Source organism: Anomalospiza imberbis, chromosome 5, assembly GCF_031753505.1.
Source record: "Anomalospiza imberbis isolate Cuckoo-Finch-1a 21T00152 chromosome 5, ASM3175350v1, whole genome shotgun sequence".
NCBI lineage: Eukaryota > Metazoa > Chordata > Aves > Passeriformes > Viduidae > Anomalospiza > Anomalospiza imberbis.
In genome coordinates, this window is record NC_089685.1 from 33,185,196 (window position 1) to 33,204,532 (window position 19,337).

Below are 19,337 nucleotides of genomic sequence, written 5' to 3' on the forward strand. Positions count from 1 at the left end.
CCTCAGCACTCCCAGGTATTACTGGCCAGTGCTACAAGTCATGGTGCAAAATTTTAAATGGGCTGTTTCCTAGGGGAGGGTAGGTTAATCTAAAGCTCCCCAGGCTGGATCTTCCCTACCAAAATTCTCAACAGTGCAAAATTATCCTGCATTCTCTTTTCTGAAGGCCCTTTTTACTATGCCTTCCCTTCAAGGATGTGTAGATTCTGCTCTTCATCAGATGTCTGATCTGATGTCTGTCAGTTGGTCCAAGCACAGAGATCATCATGTCATGGGATGAGCATGGATGTGAAAGGTTTGTTGTCATGTATTAAGTAATAGTTAGAGTTGAGCATAGAGCCCTTGAGAGCCTCTGTAAGGGACCATTCAACCAATCCCAGCCCAAGAGTTGGGCCCATTACACTTAGGAGTAAGGAGAGGGAGGACACTGATGCTTCTAGGAGCCATATGGAATTTCCTTATTGGGTGGGTTGCCCCTGAGGTACAGAATGTTTATTAATAATATCCCAATGTGGAAATCCCATGAGAGTTCTGGCTTTCTTGTCAGTCAGGAAGTTGTCTGAAACTGTGATGATGCATCTGGAAGATTCATGAAATCATCTGGTTTGGACTTGCAAACCAGTTTACAGTCAGCAAAACATTGTCTTTTCAATAGACAATAAATAAAAAAAAAAAAAAAGAAAATAAACCACCCAGTATTTGCTAAGTAAAATAGAGCTAGACTATATCACTTTCTTGAGCTACGTATTTGCTCATCTATGAAAGAGAAAACTGCAATAGAGGACAATTCCACAGTTCAGGATGAGGACAATAAAAACAAATTGCCAAGGGATGTGTCAGCAAGAACAGGCAGAAATTAAAGTGAAAAAATGTGGCTGAAAAGGCCACACATTTGTTATGCAAATGCATCTAAATTATTCCCAAAGACAGACGTTCCTGAGAGGTGATGAAAGGCAAAGTGGCATGGGCAACTCCTTATCCCATCACTGTCTCCCACCCTTTTTAAGTGCTTGTATAATAAACAATTAATATCCTGACTGTCCTGTTGCCAGTGCCTCCAGCCAAAAAGCTGAAGCAGACCCTCTCCTGCACAGATTGCTGTGCTGAGAGATGGCTGGAGCTCTTCAGGAAGAGCCCATCCTCCTGTGGATCCTTCTGTCATCGGCCTTGCAGCTGGGGCAGAATCCTCTCCTCGCCAGGGCAGTACAGCCCCAGGGCCTTTGCATTTCTGTTGACCTCTTTTGTGATCTGAGAAGATGAAGCACTACCTTAAAGCCTACAAAAATGCATCTGATCCTAAAATCTGAAAAACTCACTGGTACCTAAGAAGATTGTTTCTAACCAAACTTCCCAATTGCTCTCTTAAAAACACCACAAAACCCTCAAAATATGTCAGCAATGCACACACTTTCAGAACATGGAAGAAGCCCAAAGTATGACAACAATACAGCCATCTAGTGAACTTGGTGGACAAAAAGAAATATGAACAATGTGTTTCTGTTTTTCCTCTGAGTTCCTTGCACATAAATGGCAGTGCAGAGACCTTGTTCCCATTGGTGTGTAAGCAGAGAAGGTGGTATGTGTTTGGTCCCACTTGCCATCTCTCCTTGCCACTTTTCATTCCTTCATCCCATCCCTTTCCCACTATGCAACCCAACCAAAACTTCCCAGCACTGTTTCCTACTAGCCAAAGATTTCCAGAAGCTCCTAGGTGTACTCTTGATGGCACAAGCAATACTGTTGTTTCCTCACCCCTCCTCCAGTTGTTGTGCTTCCTTCACTGGTGGCCTCTTTGCTAGTGATGGGGTGGCCTGGGAGAGCAGTGGGCTCACAGCAACCTCTGGTGTCCATGGGGCTTGCCTTAAGGCACATTGTCATGTTCCCAAGGTCCTTTCTCAAGAGAAAGTCTTGCTTGTGATTGGGCAGTCACAGCCATGAAATGTGGGGACACTTAGATGCCTGGGAGCAGCCTGCTGACCACCAGCAGAAGGACCTTGCTCCACATCATTGCCCTTACCTGTCAGTATCTAGAGTATCAGGGTATCCTTGGTTAGAATGATCTTGCATCTGCTGGTAAGTGATCTGGTGCTGATATAATACCTGATCTCACCAAGGTGGATTATGTTCAGCTGCAAAATAAGCTCCTATCTACCCAGCACACCTAATTCCCAGAAAGGGTATGCCTCTCTGTGGCAGCTACAACAGCATTTGGAGGCCAGCTGTCCTTCACCTTCTTTCATCCACCAACCTGCTTTCACCTCTGCTGCCAGGACCACCTAGCCACAGGTACTACCAACAATTTTTGGCATGTCCTAGACCACAGAGGTTCAAAGCACATTAAAATGCTACTAATTGGAAGGTAGAAGCATTTAGCTCTTTCAGTAGACTCTGGAAATAGGGGCAGAATTTAGCCAAGGAGAGAATTTAGCAATGCTTTTTGCAGCATGAAAAATTAGTTTTTGTCACTTCAGCAACAGAAGCAACAAATTATGGGAGAATTTTCAGGAACTGAGAATCAATATTCATCAGTCCTATTCTCTGAAACGACCTGAATTTGCTAAAATGTTCACAAGCCCTCCCTAGCAACCCTAACATGTAAAAGCAGGCTGCTTTCCAAGTGGCGGATGGAGCTCTGTGAGCAAGGAAACCACGTTAAGCTTTACAAGGGAGTGGGGCTGTAGTAGGGTGCTCCAGGCACTGCATTCTTGATGTGGTGTCAGGTTTCAGTACTATTATGAAAAAATCTGCAGGGGATTTGCGTGCATACCTTACACACATACCTTTGATGTTCACATTGTTGGATCCAAGCAACAAATAGGATCTTTAGGTCACATGTAGCTTTCAAAAGGCTGTTAAATAACTATGGCTAGACAGTCAGGTAATTGTCCTGCAAAATTGCAGTCAAATTCTTCTCTCCTAGATTGGGTTAAATTCAGAGTCTTTTCAGGGATGTAAATAGAGGAACTCCAAAATTACACCAGGGTTAGAAAGAGCAGAATCTCTTTCTTCCTCCCTCTCTTCCTCTTTTTTCACTCTTTCAGACCAAGGGAAGCATATGTACTCAAACACTATTCATATTTCTGCTGCTGTTGAGAGGCTGACAATAGGATATTAACAATAGGATAGATGTTGAGTTTGCAATCATTTAGTAAAAGGGTTCTAGCTAGAGTTAAAAACTGTTTGCTACTGTCTTTTAAAATACATTATAGTGTTGCATGGATTTCACAATGATGCATGTGATGAAATTGCTGTTAATGAGTAAAATCACACCAGAAATGCAATGGAATGATGGGGATTTTTTCTGCTTTGCAAGAGGGACCTAGGAATCGTGCCTTTGGACATAATGAACGTAATTTCCATTTAAAAATAAGAATATTAACTGAGTTCAGTATTTAACATACCACAAACCAGAATGATCCCAAAATATATCAAGCCAGGAAGTGGATTAATTGCAGCAACTCACCACCAAGCCTCTGGTATATTTTAAGTATGTGGAAAATGTATTTCTATTTTGGACACTGACTTCTTTATGAAATTATGCCAGAATGTCAGCAGTCTGCTTGGACTCTGACAGACACTCTTAGTTGCCTCAGTGTCCTGGAGGCAATAATAATTGTCAAATCTACTTGATAGACAGACAGCTATCAGACATGTGTATATCCCAGACATACAAAAACATCCCCATCCAGCCATGTGACTAGCAATGGATCTGCTCAGACAAAGAAGTTCAAGAGAAATGCCTCAGGCCAGAACCTCAGCTGCAGAAAATCATCCAGGCACAGGCAATTTGCCTTCCTTGCCCTGTGTGCTTTTTCTTCGGAGGAGAACCCTGCCCAAGTCATCAGAGGGCAATAGGAGGTCAGGGAGGCAATGAGTTGAATAGGAAGGGAAGTTCCTGCAGGAGCTGAGGTTGTGCCTGGGGTTGACCAGGTAAGTTCTGTGCAAGTTGCTTTATATCCCTGAAGGACTAGAAATGGCTGTGCAGAAATGGCTGCCTAAAATCCCTTGAATCCTTACCCCAGTTTGTGCAGATGAGGTGGCAGATAGCTCTTCCTACCAGTACCTAGTGTTGTCTCTGTGCTCAGTGAGCTGAACAGTGCCTGAACACAGACAGCCTCAAGCACTGCCCTACAGTTGTCTGTGCTGTGCAGTTGGGAGCTTGCTTTCCTTCACCATCTTGTCCTCTGCCACGTAACAGATGTGGTTAAGGAAGCAGCACAACCCAGGACTCTTCCTTCTGGGCAGTCTGCAGGACAGGTGGTATAGATACAAGCCAGTCAGAGGTCCTGGATTGGATTGTTTTCTCCTGTTGGTGAAGTCTGAAGGTTTTCTAGGCTGATCACAGTCTGCTGCACCTGCCTTCCCACAGTGCCCACTCTGATGCTGTCCTGCTCTGGCTGAGATGGGTCTCACTAAAGCAAGAAGTGCAAATATCTTGGGGTATGCAGCTAAATGGAAGAGACATGCCACAGACTGCTACTGGGAAATATAGAAGGGAGGTCACAGACTGCTTGGCTCAAATCTCCCAGCCTTCAAGGTGGCTTGAAAGGCTGCCTTTCCAGAGTGGTAAAAGTGCCCAAGGGCCAGGGGAAGTGCATACTGTATTTTCATCAGTATTCTCCTTCTTGAGGAGAAGAACAGGTCTGGGCTGTGGCATGGCCATTGCATCGTGGCTGTGCTGGAGGTGTACAGCCAGGGTCAGAGTTACCACCTGATACTGCTGGGACACTGCTGTAGTCCCAGGTCTGCCCAGCGGAGCAGTTTACCTTTTGTTTTGAATCCCTGCCACTTCAGTTCTTTATCCATTCCTGTTTCTAGGCTTGGACCAGTTGTTAGCAGAAGCTTTCATAGGCCTGGAAATTAATTTGATTGTTTGTATCTAAACCTACATTGTGGAAAATGGGTTGCATGTATTTCAGGTTTCTAAATGACACAAGGACACTGTTACTGAATAAGTTGTTGTCTTTGTGACCTTAAAATTGAGAAGAGTGAACATCAGAGGCTGTAAAGGGAAATGTTACCTGACAACAGTTACATTTTGAGCAAAACCTCGGAAGTTCAGAGTTCACTTTCCCAACAGCAGTGGATTTTGCAGCAGGTTGGCTTGTTTGGGACTTGCCTATGCTATTTACTCTGTAACCTTACTGGAGATCAGTACAAAGGTCAAGAGTATTCGGGAGCTTCTGGCAGTCAGGTCCAGAGATGAGTCCACTGCTGACAGTCCTGCAGCTCTGATCAGCTCCATGCAGTGGTTCCAGTGGGAATGAATGACCTCTGCAGCAGAAAGTGCCCTGGGGTTTTGGTCCATATGGCGGGAGGTGCCTGGGCAAGAAGAGAGAGAAGACTCTAAAACCAAAGTTGGAACCAGACTGTAATGTGATACAGTGCTTTCCACCTCTAGGTCATCAATTCAAATCTAGCCTGTTTGGCAGTGACCAAAAATCATTTCCACATGGGCCAAGTGAAACGCATGGTGAACACAGGAGTTGCTGTATCCAAACAGACAAGATAGTCTGGAGACAAACAGCTGCACAATAGTTATTTGTCTGGACAGGTCTGCAAGGTATAAAGCTAAGTTGTTTCTGATCAGTTTATCCCTGAATAATGAGGGCTTGGTTTCTTTGCAAATAACATATAATTTATTTCTGTCTACTAAAGCGTAAGGTTTTTTCTTTGCGCTATAGCTAAGAATGACAGAAACCTCCCCTCTGGCTTTCTCAATAGTCTGTCTGTGTAGGGAGTTATAAATAGACACATATGACGTTTGCCAGACAAAAGAGCCAGCTCATGTTTCCTTAGGTGTATATCAAGGAAAACCTCAATGCTGAACTATGTGCTAGAATTATTCTGAGACAGAAAATACCTCTTAATATTTTAGCACCAAAATGCACAGGGTGCCAAACTAAACTTAAGCAAAATGCATCAGGAAAGCTTATCAAGTGTGTGACAGATGATAATGAAGTAACAGAGAAACCCCACAGAGCAGCAGTGACTCTGAAGAAGAGCAGTCAGCAACAGCAGATGCTTCTGCTGACAAGCTGTATTGATTTTAGATGAGAACACAAATTTAAACTTTGCTTATTGTATTGAAACACAGATACAAGGCCCATTCAATGGATATTTCATAAGCTGCACTGCCCTTAATATTTTATGGAAATGTAACTAATACTGGCTGAAACATTATAAAACTTAGGAGCATCTATGAAGGACACTGAACTAACCACTACTGTGCTTTGAATTTTGATTATACCTTGATAAACTCACTGGAATATTGTTTTGCTTGAACTAACTGTTCAGCTAGCAGATAAATAAAAACGATGGGTTTTCCCTCACTGTTCTAACCATTAAATTTGTACTTGTTAAGATCTGTAATGGTGGGAGTAAGGTTGGGTCAAAGCAACTGAGAAATAATGGATTATATGAGCATAAAAGAAGTCAGAATTGGATTTTTAAATGCATTTCTTTCACTGTTTTATTCCTCCCAGGATGTAAAACCATTTCAAATGAAGCAGCTTACAGATACTTTGTAGTGAAGGTAGCTTTCTGTAAACAAAATATATTAAATCCTAACCCTGATGAAGTCAGTTTCTTGACTTCCATTGGATATATACATATGTAACTGTATATATGTGCCACTGCCTGAATTTTAAGACTACCAAAAGAGTGATTTGTAGCAGTGTGCTTTGAATTTGCCAAATTAAATATAAATTTTTATGCCAGTCAAATAACTATTAAAAGTCACTTTGTGTACTTGGAAAACTGTGGAAAAATCCAATGACGAGGTCATTTAAATGTCTATCAAACAAGAGCAAATCCAAAATGCAGCAGTATTTCTTTTGATGCTCTCTGCTCTCCCCAACAAGTAGAATAGAAATACTCTTTATCGTCAACTAACTGGTGCAGTTTCTGACATGTTGCATACTTTTCCAGCATCAGTCAGGGAAGGTCAGTTTAAAAGCTAGTAAATATTTTTGCAATTATTTGACTTTGTATTAAAAACTCAGGGAAGTGCAAAGTAGGATAGAAAATAAAGAAGAGTTTCACAGATTTTACCAGAATTCTCCATAGATTACTATTAGCCTCATTTATGAGACTGCACAGAGAACTGTGAAATCTCCTTTGAACTCTAAAGGGCCAGATGGTTTTGCTGTTAGATTCTAATGACCCACAGCAGTGTGCATACACAGGGACTACGGTTGCCAGTTGACTGCAAACATGTGATGAAGGCAGGAGAATTCATGACCTGTATTACTAAAGCAAGCCATAAGCATACCTGGACCTGAGGAGTGAATAGGAGGCACATCGTCCCATGCAATTTCAGGAAGATTTCTGCTGGCCATCAGGAAGCTGCAAGTGGCTTTTGATGGAAGGTGAGGGTTTCCTGGCAGGCTGTGTGGGCCACTCGTCCCAGCACTGTGTCATTCTGTGCTGGAAGAGGGAGAGAAAGGCTGGACTCATACCAATTAAAGCTGTAGAGCAGAATGGTAGTTACTCTGCTGTCATATGGAACTGCCTGTAAGACATGATTTATTTTGGATTATATTGGTTTTAACTGGTATAATATGACCTTCCTGATTTTTCAAGGGTATGTAGACAAGAAGACCAAATACAGTTTTACTCATATTTTAATTTAGAACTACAAGTTTTTGGATGACCTATGAAATTATTTTAATGATCTCTGCACAACAGTCAGCTGTCAGCACTATAAATGTCATCCTAACTGGGTATTAGTTTCCATCATGGCCATTGAGTTTCCCCAGCAGAGCTACCTCCATGCATATCTCTTATCTGTGTCAAGCTGTTGGAAAAAAAACAGGGAGTCACTGTTGCCAATAAGCATCAATGAGACATCTTCATAATAATCAGTTTGAAGAAGAAGACACGAACAGAAAATCTAAGAGCACTGTGTGTGTGCAGCTTACCCTTGGAGCTGAAGGCATAGCAGTTAGGGGATGATTTACGTTCAAACCAATGCTTTTATTTCTGATCATTAAAAATGTGTTCCAGCATTGCTCATACTAGTTGATACAGATTTACCCTTAACCTTCCATTTTCCTTCCTTAGCTTCTTAACACTAGGAAAAGTCACAGGTAAGAAGGACAACTGTGAATGATAAGTGTGACAAATTGAATTTGATACAACTTTAGACTGCTGGTACAAGATGAATATGAACTCATCACGTAAGGCTGCTCTTTTGTTCTCATATAGAAAGCAAAGAAATTGTTTGACCAGTATGAGCTGTAAGCATACATGCATGATATTGACATAAAGTAAAGCAACAGAATGTGAACATAAGAAAACAAAATGAGGGATGTGTGACAGAGTAGGAGTGGAAGAACTGTAGAAGATAAACAGCTGGGCTTTTAACATTCAAAACTTACAGCAAAGATAAAACCATCAAAATCTTGTGTGTTCCACTTTTCAGGCATTTGTGGGGTTTTTCCTTTTCAAAGTTAGGAATATTATCCTCAAGTTTTAAATTATTATCTTTTGCCTTAGCTCACATACTCAATACTTAAAGCATGGCAAAAGAAATACTGCTGCATTTTGGATTTGTTCTTGTTTGATAGACATTTAAATGACCTTGTTATTGGATTTTTCCAGCACTGTCACTTATTCTTTCTGTCTCATACATATTTAAAAAAAGATATCTAGTGTTAACTTGATATGATGTATAAAACTTACTTGCATATGATGCATAAAACGTACTTGCATATGATGTATGCAAACCCTGAAGTTTGCTTTCAAGTGTATGGAACATCAGCTGATGTATACGCAGTGTACAATAGCTGTTTTTCAGACTTAGGATAAACATGAAATGTGAAAGTGCTGTGTTGCACAAATCTCCTCTTAAGATGGCTAATGTAAGTGACAGAGCCTCTGACAAAGTAGGAGTTCTACCATCTTACTCTGCAGGCTCCTAGCATGGACAATACGTAATCGTTCAGAGCTCTCCTTTCTTGCTTACAACTTTATTTTGCCCCAGAGCACCCATTTAAAGTCTCTTGTCCATGGCTATCTTATAGTTCCAGTCTTTTCCATAACCAAGGCAGATTGTCTTTCGTTCCAGATAATTGAACGTGTAGATGCATCACTTGTGAATCAGAGGTGTCACTTTCAAAGCCCTGAAAAGATCTTTTAACACAGTAAACACGAAGTTTAGCAAGTTGAAGCACTAGTATCTACAGTGTGTCAAAATGGTTCCAAAGGCATCACATCCACAACAGTTAAGGAAATTAAAGGGGTGCTTGGGAAATTTCTTGTTATTCCTGAGCACCTCAGTTCTTCTGGTCAGGGTGATCTGAGTCAGTAGTCGTCACAGGACTGGACCTTAAAGGATTTTTATGTCCAGCCACCTTTCCTATTCAGCCAGGCTGAAGCATGAAAAGCAGTGCCTTTGAAAATTGGCACTTGGCAGTGATTCAGCTGCCACAAGCCGGAGCCCTCAAAGTGACATGAGTGGGCACAGCTCCCAGCGTGTCAGTGGTGTGTGCCACTAATACTGGCTGAGGGACTGAGCCCTGCTCCTGGGCTTGCATAGCTAAGCCTCTTCCATCTAAGGCAGCAAGCATAACACATGCTGAAGTCCAGATCCCAAGTCCAGTGGAAACCTAGCCATCAGTAAGCAAGCACTGCCAAGGAGCTCTCGACATGAAGCACTACGATAGCAAAGGTCTTGAATGACTAAAATTCTTGAAAGCCTTGGTCAGTATCAGAGACAGTTTCCAACTGGGCAAAGTACAATATTTTCCCTCTGCTTTTTATGAATGGCTGGATAGGGTTGTGCTGGAGTCAGAGTTCCCTGTGGAAGCCATTCATAAAAATAGCAAAACAAAACAAACACATGCAAAAAAACTTTAAAGGTCCAGTCCAAAGCCACTGGGTGCCAGAGGCTGGGAAAACATGCTGGCAGCTCAAGCCTCAGCTATCACTGAAAGTATTCAAGGGGCTTTTTGGTGGTCTGAAAAGTATGAACTGCTCTGTTGAAGGGCAGCTGGTAGAATTACTGTGACACATACTAGGCAGAAAGCCAGAGCTGGCCTTGTTTCAGACATTGTCTTTCCTCTCATTTAAGTGTCAGGACCTAATTCATGGAAAATATGGTGGGTTGGCAGCTCTTTCAGAAGATTTCATTGAGTTACAGTGAGTGAGAGTCACATGAACATAGAGTGCACGGCCAAAAATATATGGGGATTTCTGAGCTGGAGAATACAGTCAGCCTCTAAAAATGTCTGTGGATTTCATGTGGTTTGGGAGTAGACACATGTACAGGTGTAATCAACAGACAAAAAAAAAAAAAAGAAAATAAAGTGAAAATAAAAATTGACAGATTACAGAAGAGCTCAATGAGTACTATAATTATGAGAGATTCCTTTAAAACAAATCATTCCTTTGTCCAAGAGCAGCAAATGTCCATTAATGAGTTCAGGGCCTGCAGTCCACCTGGAGAAGGCATCAATAAAATGTGTGCCTTGGTAATAGTTTCTCCATTGCAAGGGAATTTAATGGAAAAGGAAAGGGTCCACCCTGAAGTTTAAAGACAGACCCAGTCATCAGGTGGTTTTTTCCTCTCATATTTATTTGACAGCAGAACTTGGAGACTGTTATATACAAAAATATAACAGCAGTAGGATTCCACTGAGTTAGAAAAAGACTGAAAATAAACAAAGCATCTCTTGTTAAAATGGGACACTTGTGGTAGGCAGACAAATTTAATCAGTTACATTTAATTTGCATTTTCATTGATCCTTCCCACTGAAATATTGCTCTGAAAGGCCAGTTACACTAAACTGCTTATTCAGAAATATTCCAGTTATTTCCTACTACACTGTCATGAAAATTAGGTTTTTGGCCGTGCAGAGGGATGGCATGTTGGCTTCTGCCCAAGCAAGGCACTAAAATCACGTCTGGGATTAGGAAAAAGCAGGAAGGAAGGGCAGGAAGAAAATCATTGGGTGCAATTCATAGACTTTAAAAACAGAATATCCGGGGGAGTGAGGCAGGCAGCAACTTTGTCCCACTGAAGTAAGAAAAGCCTTTTTGTCCTTTCTGTGTCAGGATTTCATCCTTTATCTGTGGTCTTATTGTTCCATGCTGCTCCTAGCACCCACAGGGGTCATCCCATTATCTGGGCCGTGCTGGTATATTTTAGGCACATCTGTATTTGTTCCTTAATTGGTACTCCTCTTCTCCCGGCTGGGGATGAATCACACCAGCGCCTTGGTGGGTCTCCAGACTCACGTGAGGACTGTGTTTCCCAGTCCTGGGTGGGACCAGCCAGGAGAGAGACTTGATGAGAATCCATGGTGATGCCACCAGGTCCTGCATAGGCAGGTGGACACACCCAACCTGGCCAATGATGGGCATCCCCATAATCACACCAACAGGCTTGCAAGGGTCAGCATAGCATCACCTTCATGCAGGTGAAAGTCTCAAACCAAAACTCACAAGGGCTGGAACCACTGTCTGTCCCTGTCTCCTTGGTTTTGGCAAGGGTGTCTTTGGTCAACTGGGAAGCTGTGGCTCAGGAATGAGGTTATGTGTCCTTCACCTCTCTGCCTGAGCTTTCACCCTGCTCGTGATGAATAGGGAGGGCTTCCCCACAGCAGGACACTCCACTCACAGCTGAGAATGTTATAAGAGAGCAGCAGCAGTGGAGACAACAAAATCTAGTTATAAAATCAGGTCTCTCTCATGGTCTGATAAGTTAAGGCAGCAGTATCATAGAAGATCTGAAAGATGGAACATGCTAAATTAGATTTCACCTTGGTTTTAATTGTACAAACTTAACATACTCTTCTTCATCCACAGTAATATGAACTACTTCAGAGCACAGTTGTAGATAGGTATAGGAGAGGCTGGGTGTGAGAGCTGGGTATGTTCATCTCTCCATTTCTGACTCTGGGCTTTTCCTGTGTTTTATTTCTATTGCTGAAAATATTTTTTTCTAGCACTCATAAAATTACAGTTAAGTGGTCTCAATTTTGTTTCTCACTGTGCCTTTGTTTTACTTTTCAGCCTCAACAAGTGGTTCAAAAGAAGCCTGCTCAGGTAAGAAAAACTAATTTAAATTATTTAGACTACTTTAAGTGAAATAATTTTTCAGTATTTCAACTAGCTTCTTTTACTGTAAAGAAAGAAGGGAAACGCATCAATCTTATGAGCTGGGGGACAGCTATGGGCTTGCTGGGCACAACCACCAGAACAAGTCATGTGGTGGTCTTTGGGAAAGAGAGGAGGAAGCAGGGGACAGTGCCTGCTCAGAACTGTCCTCCTTCTGCATTGGTCACCTTGCAGTGATAATGCAGAAACACATGCACACTTCTGTGGTGTGAGTCCAGCATGTAGTAAATATCTCTCTGTGTCCCGATTGTGGATAGGTGGGAACCGCATTACAGCAAGGTGGGGCATATGCATGAAACTCATCTCTCTGCTTTTCTTTATGTTGCATATAGGTAAAGCTTTATAAAATAAGGGTCTTTGTGAAATCCTGACTCAGGCCTGCTACTTAGGTGAAGTAGAAGGGAGCTATGGGAGAGTGACTCAGCAGGAATAGGGGTAGAGAGATGTGCGAGATGTGAGAGACGTGCTGCGTGACGGCCACATGTCCACATCGTGGTGTACGGTGGTTGGTGGGCTTGGGCTTGTGCCTTAAAGCTGTGTAAACTAGTAACCAGCTAACTCCTTAAAAAGGCCTGGGTTTTGCAATAAAGCAGCTCTCCTTTGCACTGCCTGGGGACTCTGGATTGCTCTGCATCGTTACACTAAAGGATTCTGTAAATCCACAAAATATTATAGGCTGAACTTGGTAACCACACTGGATCCATCATAAAGACTAACACATTGGAACTTTTTGTGTTGGGTAGTATTCTTTTTTGACACTTTGAAAACAATGCAAGCCACAACGTGTCATGAAACCAGTCAAAAACTGTAGTTACAATCCACTTAATTAAAAACCCCAAGAACCTAACTGTAACACTTTGTTATATGTGCATCAACAGAGAAAAACCTCTGGGCATGGGAGCAAGTCCATGACTGCTCAGCAGAGTCCATGGGCTGTGCTGCTGTACCTCCATGTACATGAATGATAGCTGAGTCAAGAGCATAAAGGGTCCATTGCTCTTCCAGAAAGAGGTCTGCTTTTAAAAAGGAATAATACTTCCATTCTTCCACCCTATGATTCTAATACATTATTATACAGTGTACATTGTCATTATATCAACTGCAAACTGAATTAGGAACTGTTGCATTCAAAACAGAAAACATCCTAGCTATGAGTTGAGGGGGTAAAATGATGTAACTCTCCAAAGCATGTGCAGGAATCAGATTTCTACAAAAGAAATCAATATAGTTGCAGCAATGATGAATCCATGGCACAGCTAATAATGTCTCTGAATGGTGGAAGTAACACACAGTAACATGTAGTAGTACTTTCAAGTAAGGTTAAGTTTTGCAAGGGGAGGTAATGTCTTTTGTTAGGCCAGCTTATGAAAAAACAGCCTAAGTCCCCAGTGACTTAATATGTATGATCTGACTACACCACACAATTCAGAACACACCAAGCTCTTCTAATAGAAGAGATTTCTTCTCCATGTCTTGCTTATCCTTCAAATGTTACTGCTACAATCAGGCTATTCCTACTACAACATGGTAGTCAACCTGTCGGTGGGCACAAAGCCAGCTCTCTCTTTTGTGGCACCTGAGTGACAGAGAGGCTAAGCCCTGCTGCAGAGAGGAGACCAAATCCCGGAGGCAGAGACTCCTGGGTGGCTGTTAATGTTGCCTTTTCCTCTGGTACATGTCAGAGCTCAATCTCACAGAGGTCAGCAGGAACAAGGGGTCTAGAGCTGCTAGCAGAAACCATTGTTGCCAATGGCCTTGTGGTGCTGCCAGGTTTCCAGGCTTCCCAGGCACTGACTCCTGCAAGTGTTTTGTCTGCACAGTAACCATGTGCAACCTTGGGTGCAAGAGAGGAAGAAATATCTGGGACTGAAGCTGGCCTGGGGTGTAAGAGGACAAAGAGGGCACCTGGACTCTTGTTTTGCAGCAGAACAAAGTAATGACAGATTTAATTGATGGCATAATGATACAGGCATTTGAACTGAAGCACTAGCATTCCCCATATGGATTTTCCTGACCATTTGCTGAAGCAGTGATTCTGGTAGGGATGCTGAAGTGTGTGTCGACCAGCTGGATGCCACTGCTGCTGCAGTGGTGCCTCAGCAGCATCTCTGTAGGCAGAGAAAGAGAGTGAGACTGAGAAAAGAAAGTCCTTTGACATTCCCATTAGTAATGGAAGTGTTTGTGCAGAAAGTGAGGAGGCACAGAAGAATACATGAAAGGAGAGAGAAGGCTGTTTAGATCTCTCCAGTTACCACAACTGAGTAGTGAAAGAACACCTTAAATTATTTATATGCCGTATCTTTACACAGACAACATTTCTGTTTTTAATCTTTAGACGAAGGGATGTTCAGTGAATTCACTGAACTTATCTTCAGCCCTTCCTGGTTTTAACAGGCCCTGCTCTCATGCTTACAGTACCACACCATTGCAGTTTTGCTGATATAGGTGCATGACAAAAAGCAAAAATTTATCACTGTGAGCAAGACACGGTATGTCTTCCTGAGCCTGAAAGAAGGAGAGGTAAAAGAGTGTAATTCCTGGGATGATCAAGAACTTCATGCTGCTGGGTTTCACTCAGGTCTGGTTGCCTTTCTCTGATTTCTTTTTATAGTACTTAATTTCCCTTTAAAGTAGGGAGGTTCAGACTCAGAATTAACAACAAGAGCATGAGCTCATGCAGGCTTTCTAATCTGAGCTGTCTGAGGAAATAGTGATAAATTATATAAACATGGGGACTACATGGAAGTTCATGGAGGATAATGTAAATCTTATACTACATTCAGAGGAATCTCTTCCTTTTCCATCTGTTTCCTTCAAAATATCCTCCCAGATGGCTTTACCATGTGGCAGTCTGGATTAAGTTAGAAATGTATACTTTCTTCATTGGTGGGGACTATGAAAGGTTACAGTCAAGAACTGCTGGTTGATGGTGAGCCTGCCTTGGTAAAAATGACAGAAACTCTTGCTCATGCTCGGTCCCTGAATGCTATGAATTTCACATGTATTCTGAAAGATTTCTATGAGTGTTAGTTTACATCACTCTTACTCTTGTTCTTGCTGCTAGCAAGTATGTCTCTTGGGTTTGTGTCACTTTTAAAAGTACAGAAGCAGTAGGACCAGATAAAATCCTCATTTTTCAAATAACAGCTCTGTTCTTACCACCATTTCCCAGATTTTAAGCATCGTGTAGGGCTTTGCCATGCTTTAAATTTCTTCATGGATATAAGCTGTCCAGTTTAGGTCCGTACAGATGCTTATGTAAACTTCTGCAATATCTTTAAACTTTGCCAGAGCTCTGAGGATTTACCATCACACAGATAGTAAATAGCAGCAGTAAAACCCACTGGAAATCTACACACCCATGTCACTAATACAATTCTTTGAATACGGTGGTCTGTTCACATCGTTGTGGTGATCACTGATGCATACTCTCACACTTCCTTGGGAAAAATGAAGAAAAGAGCCAGCATAACTGCATGACATTGGTAAGTTTAGCACTTTCACATAGATATTTGCCTAAACCTCAAGACAAGACTCTTAGAAATCTGCTCTGTCTCGAAAGAATGTACAGCCGGATCTTACACTCATGACATAGTAATATTTTTACTGAGGTGTGCAAATACACAGTCCAAACAGAAATTTCTTCATTTCCTCATTTTTAAGAAATTTGTAACAGCTGTTGACTCAGCCATATGGGGGAGTTGCACTTTTAAGTAATATGAAGGAAAACACAATGAAAGCAATCAAAATTTTCTGGAAACAGGACATGTTTCTTTTTTATCATTTCTGCAGAGAAGACATATAATGAACATAGAACAGCCCTTTGAAAATCTTACTATCTCTCTTAAAATCTCAAATCCTTGGAAATCCTTTGTATCTGAGTCTGAAAGACAGCTTATCTGTCAGAAAGAAAGTGTGTAGATCAGAATAAAAGTGTATCAGTCAGAAGAGTACACATAAAGTATACATGGAATAGTGTACACAAGAAAGTGTACAGCAAACATACACCAAAAGAACAAGTGAAGCATACTTCTCTACCTAATGCTAAATGTAGTAGATGTTTTGAAAACAATGTCCGAAAAAATCAAATACAACAAGAATAAATGCTAAAAAGTGTAGTCTTATTTGGTACAGGAAAGAAGATCTGGCTTTCCTACATTTTTTCCTGCTATTTATTTATGCATGTGAATCATTACATATATATATATATATATATATATATACACACCTCAGGTTGCACCTATTGCATATGTCTACTCAGTGTAGCACACAGTAAATGCTAGAAGCATCACACAGGCTCTGCAGCCCAGAAGCTGCACCTGTGGTTCACACATTCGTGTGCAGCCACAGAGTTGTGAGCCACAGACTGTGAGCCTGGGGCCCATGGTGGTTGTATGGCAGGGCTGACATGCTGACAGACCCTGTACACATACTTCATCACCTCTCTGTGCCATGCAGTAAATCTGCACTTACACAAGCTTCAGGCCTTCTGTGTAAGTGCTAGCCACCATATGTGAATTCATCCTTTTCCCTTCTGGGAAATGGCAGACAGAAATGTGGTAGGAATACTTCAGAAATCCGCTTTTGCAGGTTGAAAAGAAGTTTCCAGTGTCACAGACAGGATGACACCAAGCAGGTGCACGTACGCATCCGAGAGAGTGAGTGCCATTGTCCAAGGCCACCCTGTGTCCTGCAAACCCAGGAATGCTTCAGTCTTATTCAGCTGAGCCTTGACTGTAGAAATATTGAATAATCTCTGCCCTGGAAGTTGATCTGGTTCCTGGCATTTCACTGCTCTTTCCACTGCATTCAGCAAGCTATGTTTTGTCTCATGGACTTTTTTTTTTTGTTTATTGATATGGAGTTCCCAGGGGAACTCCCAAAAAGTCAGATCCTAGAGAGGTGAAGCTTTCTTTTCCAATAATGTGTGGAATTTTGTACTTCAGCACAGGATAAATACGTATGTGTTACATAGGCCACTCCAGAACATCCTCTAATATACTGTAGGCTCTTGGTACCATGTGAACACATGCTGAGCAAGCATGTATTGTGGCTTATGGGAAATAAGGAAAGTCTCTAGCTTTCTTCATGGATGCAGTAGATGGAATTTCATGGAGGGTACTGGGTTTTACATCCTTACCTTCTTTCGCTTTTCAAGGCAAAATGCTGGAAATTGGTGTGGTTTCCAAAGGAAGACATATTCAGTCTTCCTTTATCTTTTATAAGGGGTTAATTGTGACAGGGAGACACTGAAAATTCTGTCTGATGACTTAAAAAAAAAACCACAACTGTTTTTTGAAATAAAATAAGAAAATATAGAAGTTGCAATTACTGCTTCAATGAACAGATGAAGCACTAACCTGGGCTAAAGAATGATGGCTAGAAGGGGAGGCCAGATATGTCTGAAAAAATATTTTCTTACTTACCTGACGTAACTTCTGAATAGACTCTGAATAATGTAATTCAATGATGCTGTGTCTGAATACCTGAATCAGTGTAAGACAGAGGTGGCTAAGGTTTTAAATATTTATGATTGCCATTTACTACATAGCTATGATAGAGGAACATTTTTGAGATGGCTACTTCCAGAAATTTGGCTGTAAATAAATTAAACAAATTGATTGGATTAAATCAATGGATTAAAAAATTCTTCAAGACAGGTGTATATTCAGGTATTCAGTCACTTTTAAAGACTCAAAAATTGGAAATACCTCAGCAGCAGTCCCATTTTCTATCCTAGCAAGCCCTCCAGGCTACCAGGAGAGAAGTGTTCATAGTGCTGCTCCCTAAACCTGAGACACAGTGCAGCTCAGGATTTGAAAGTCAAAGAGCCTGAGTGATCAACCAGGAGAAACATGATTTGATTTGATTGAGTCCACTGATCTGTTAAATTCAGATGCGTAATTCTGACAGTAAATGCTGGCTGAGTTATACATCCCCTTGCTTAATGCATCTCTGGTCCACAAGGCAGGCTAGGGTGCTTGTCACTGTGCCCCATGCAGTGCCTAAGGAACAGAGGTGCTCCAGTCAGCAGTGTGCTAGGACAGCACAGCTCCCTCTGAAACCATTATTTCTGAGAACTGTGATGTGTAAGTTCCATTTTAGGCAAGTCTCACAGTGTCTTGATTCCCCTTCCACTAAAACTGAGGTGCTGATGCTCCCTTCTTGCATAAGGGAGTTGCCAAAGTGCACACACTTACAATCTGATGTGATAAAAAAGGAATCAGATTTAGCAAGATATTTTTTCTTCCTGGCTTGTGAAGGACTATTTCAGGGATTCAGTCTTGCCTGCTGCAATGTGCCACTTGAAGATGTCATGTCCTTGTCAGCCAGTTTATGAGTCAGTCAGAGAGCAGGAGTGCTGTGACTTACTTCAACATAGGAGGAGCCTTCATCTCTGAACAAGAGAATGATGAATAAGAACAATAATGGATTCTTGACAGCTCAAACACACATTTATTTCCCTAATGCAAACTCTAGGGCAGGAGGCAGCTTTCTGAATGCAGCACTGGTCATACATTTGCCCATTCAACACAGACATGCTTTCAGGTCCCTGCTCTTTTTCCAGTGTGCTGGGCAAGACCTGACCCTAAAAGCAGGGATGTAAAACTTCAGGGACTACAGCTGTTGAGCCACTCATTGCATAGCACAGGGAGTGGGTGTTGCAGTTGGTGGTAGAAGGCTAGGAGATGCAGGGGTGAGCTAAAAGATTTCCCTCTTTTAGGGAAGAGGAGCAACACTCCTCTTCAACCTCTCCCTACCTCTTGCCTCCCCACTCCTTGCTTGTGGAAGAAGCCTGAGGCGGTCAGGCAACATCTGGTGGCAGGGTGGCTTTGTGTTTGGCCCCATGGCTGTGGCCACAAAAGGTGTTTAGGAAGGTACTCCTTCCAGTTCAGAACTTGGCTCTGATTTGGCATGAACTGAAGTCTCACTAATAATAGCCAGAAGAGAAAGGGTTGTGGTGTGTATTTGGGAAATACCATTGAGGAGCATAACTGGGCAGTGTTTAAAAAAGTGCCAGTCAGGAGTAAATTAAACAGTGCTACTTTTGCATACACATGCTACATATTTTGGCTGAGATTTTCAAGAGTAGCAAGAGTCAGTGCTGCTAACACTTGGGTATCTTACTTCATACAAGACATGCAAGACACGCAAGATTCTCAGCAGCACATGGCTAGTCTCTGAGAATAAGGATTATTTTAAGATATTTCCTG

General features: G+C 41.9%; 1 protein-coding gene across 3 annotated transcripts in view; it reads left to right on the top strand.

Annotated features, from left to right (window-relative positions):
• HMGA2 (high mobility group AT-hook 2) overlaps window positions 1-19,337 on the top strand; it is a 110,836-nt gene that overhangs the window by 75,592 nt on the left and 15,907 nt on the right. For all 3 annotated transcript variants that reach the window (XM_068190137.1, XM_068190136.1, XM_068190134.1), the window contains one exon: window positions 12,019-12,051. In XM_068190137.1, coding sequence (XP_068046238.1) covers window positions 12,019-12,051 — 33 coding nt within the window. The remainder of the gene's footprint in view (window positions 1-12,018; window positions 12,052-19,337) is intronic.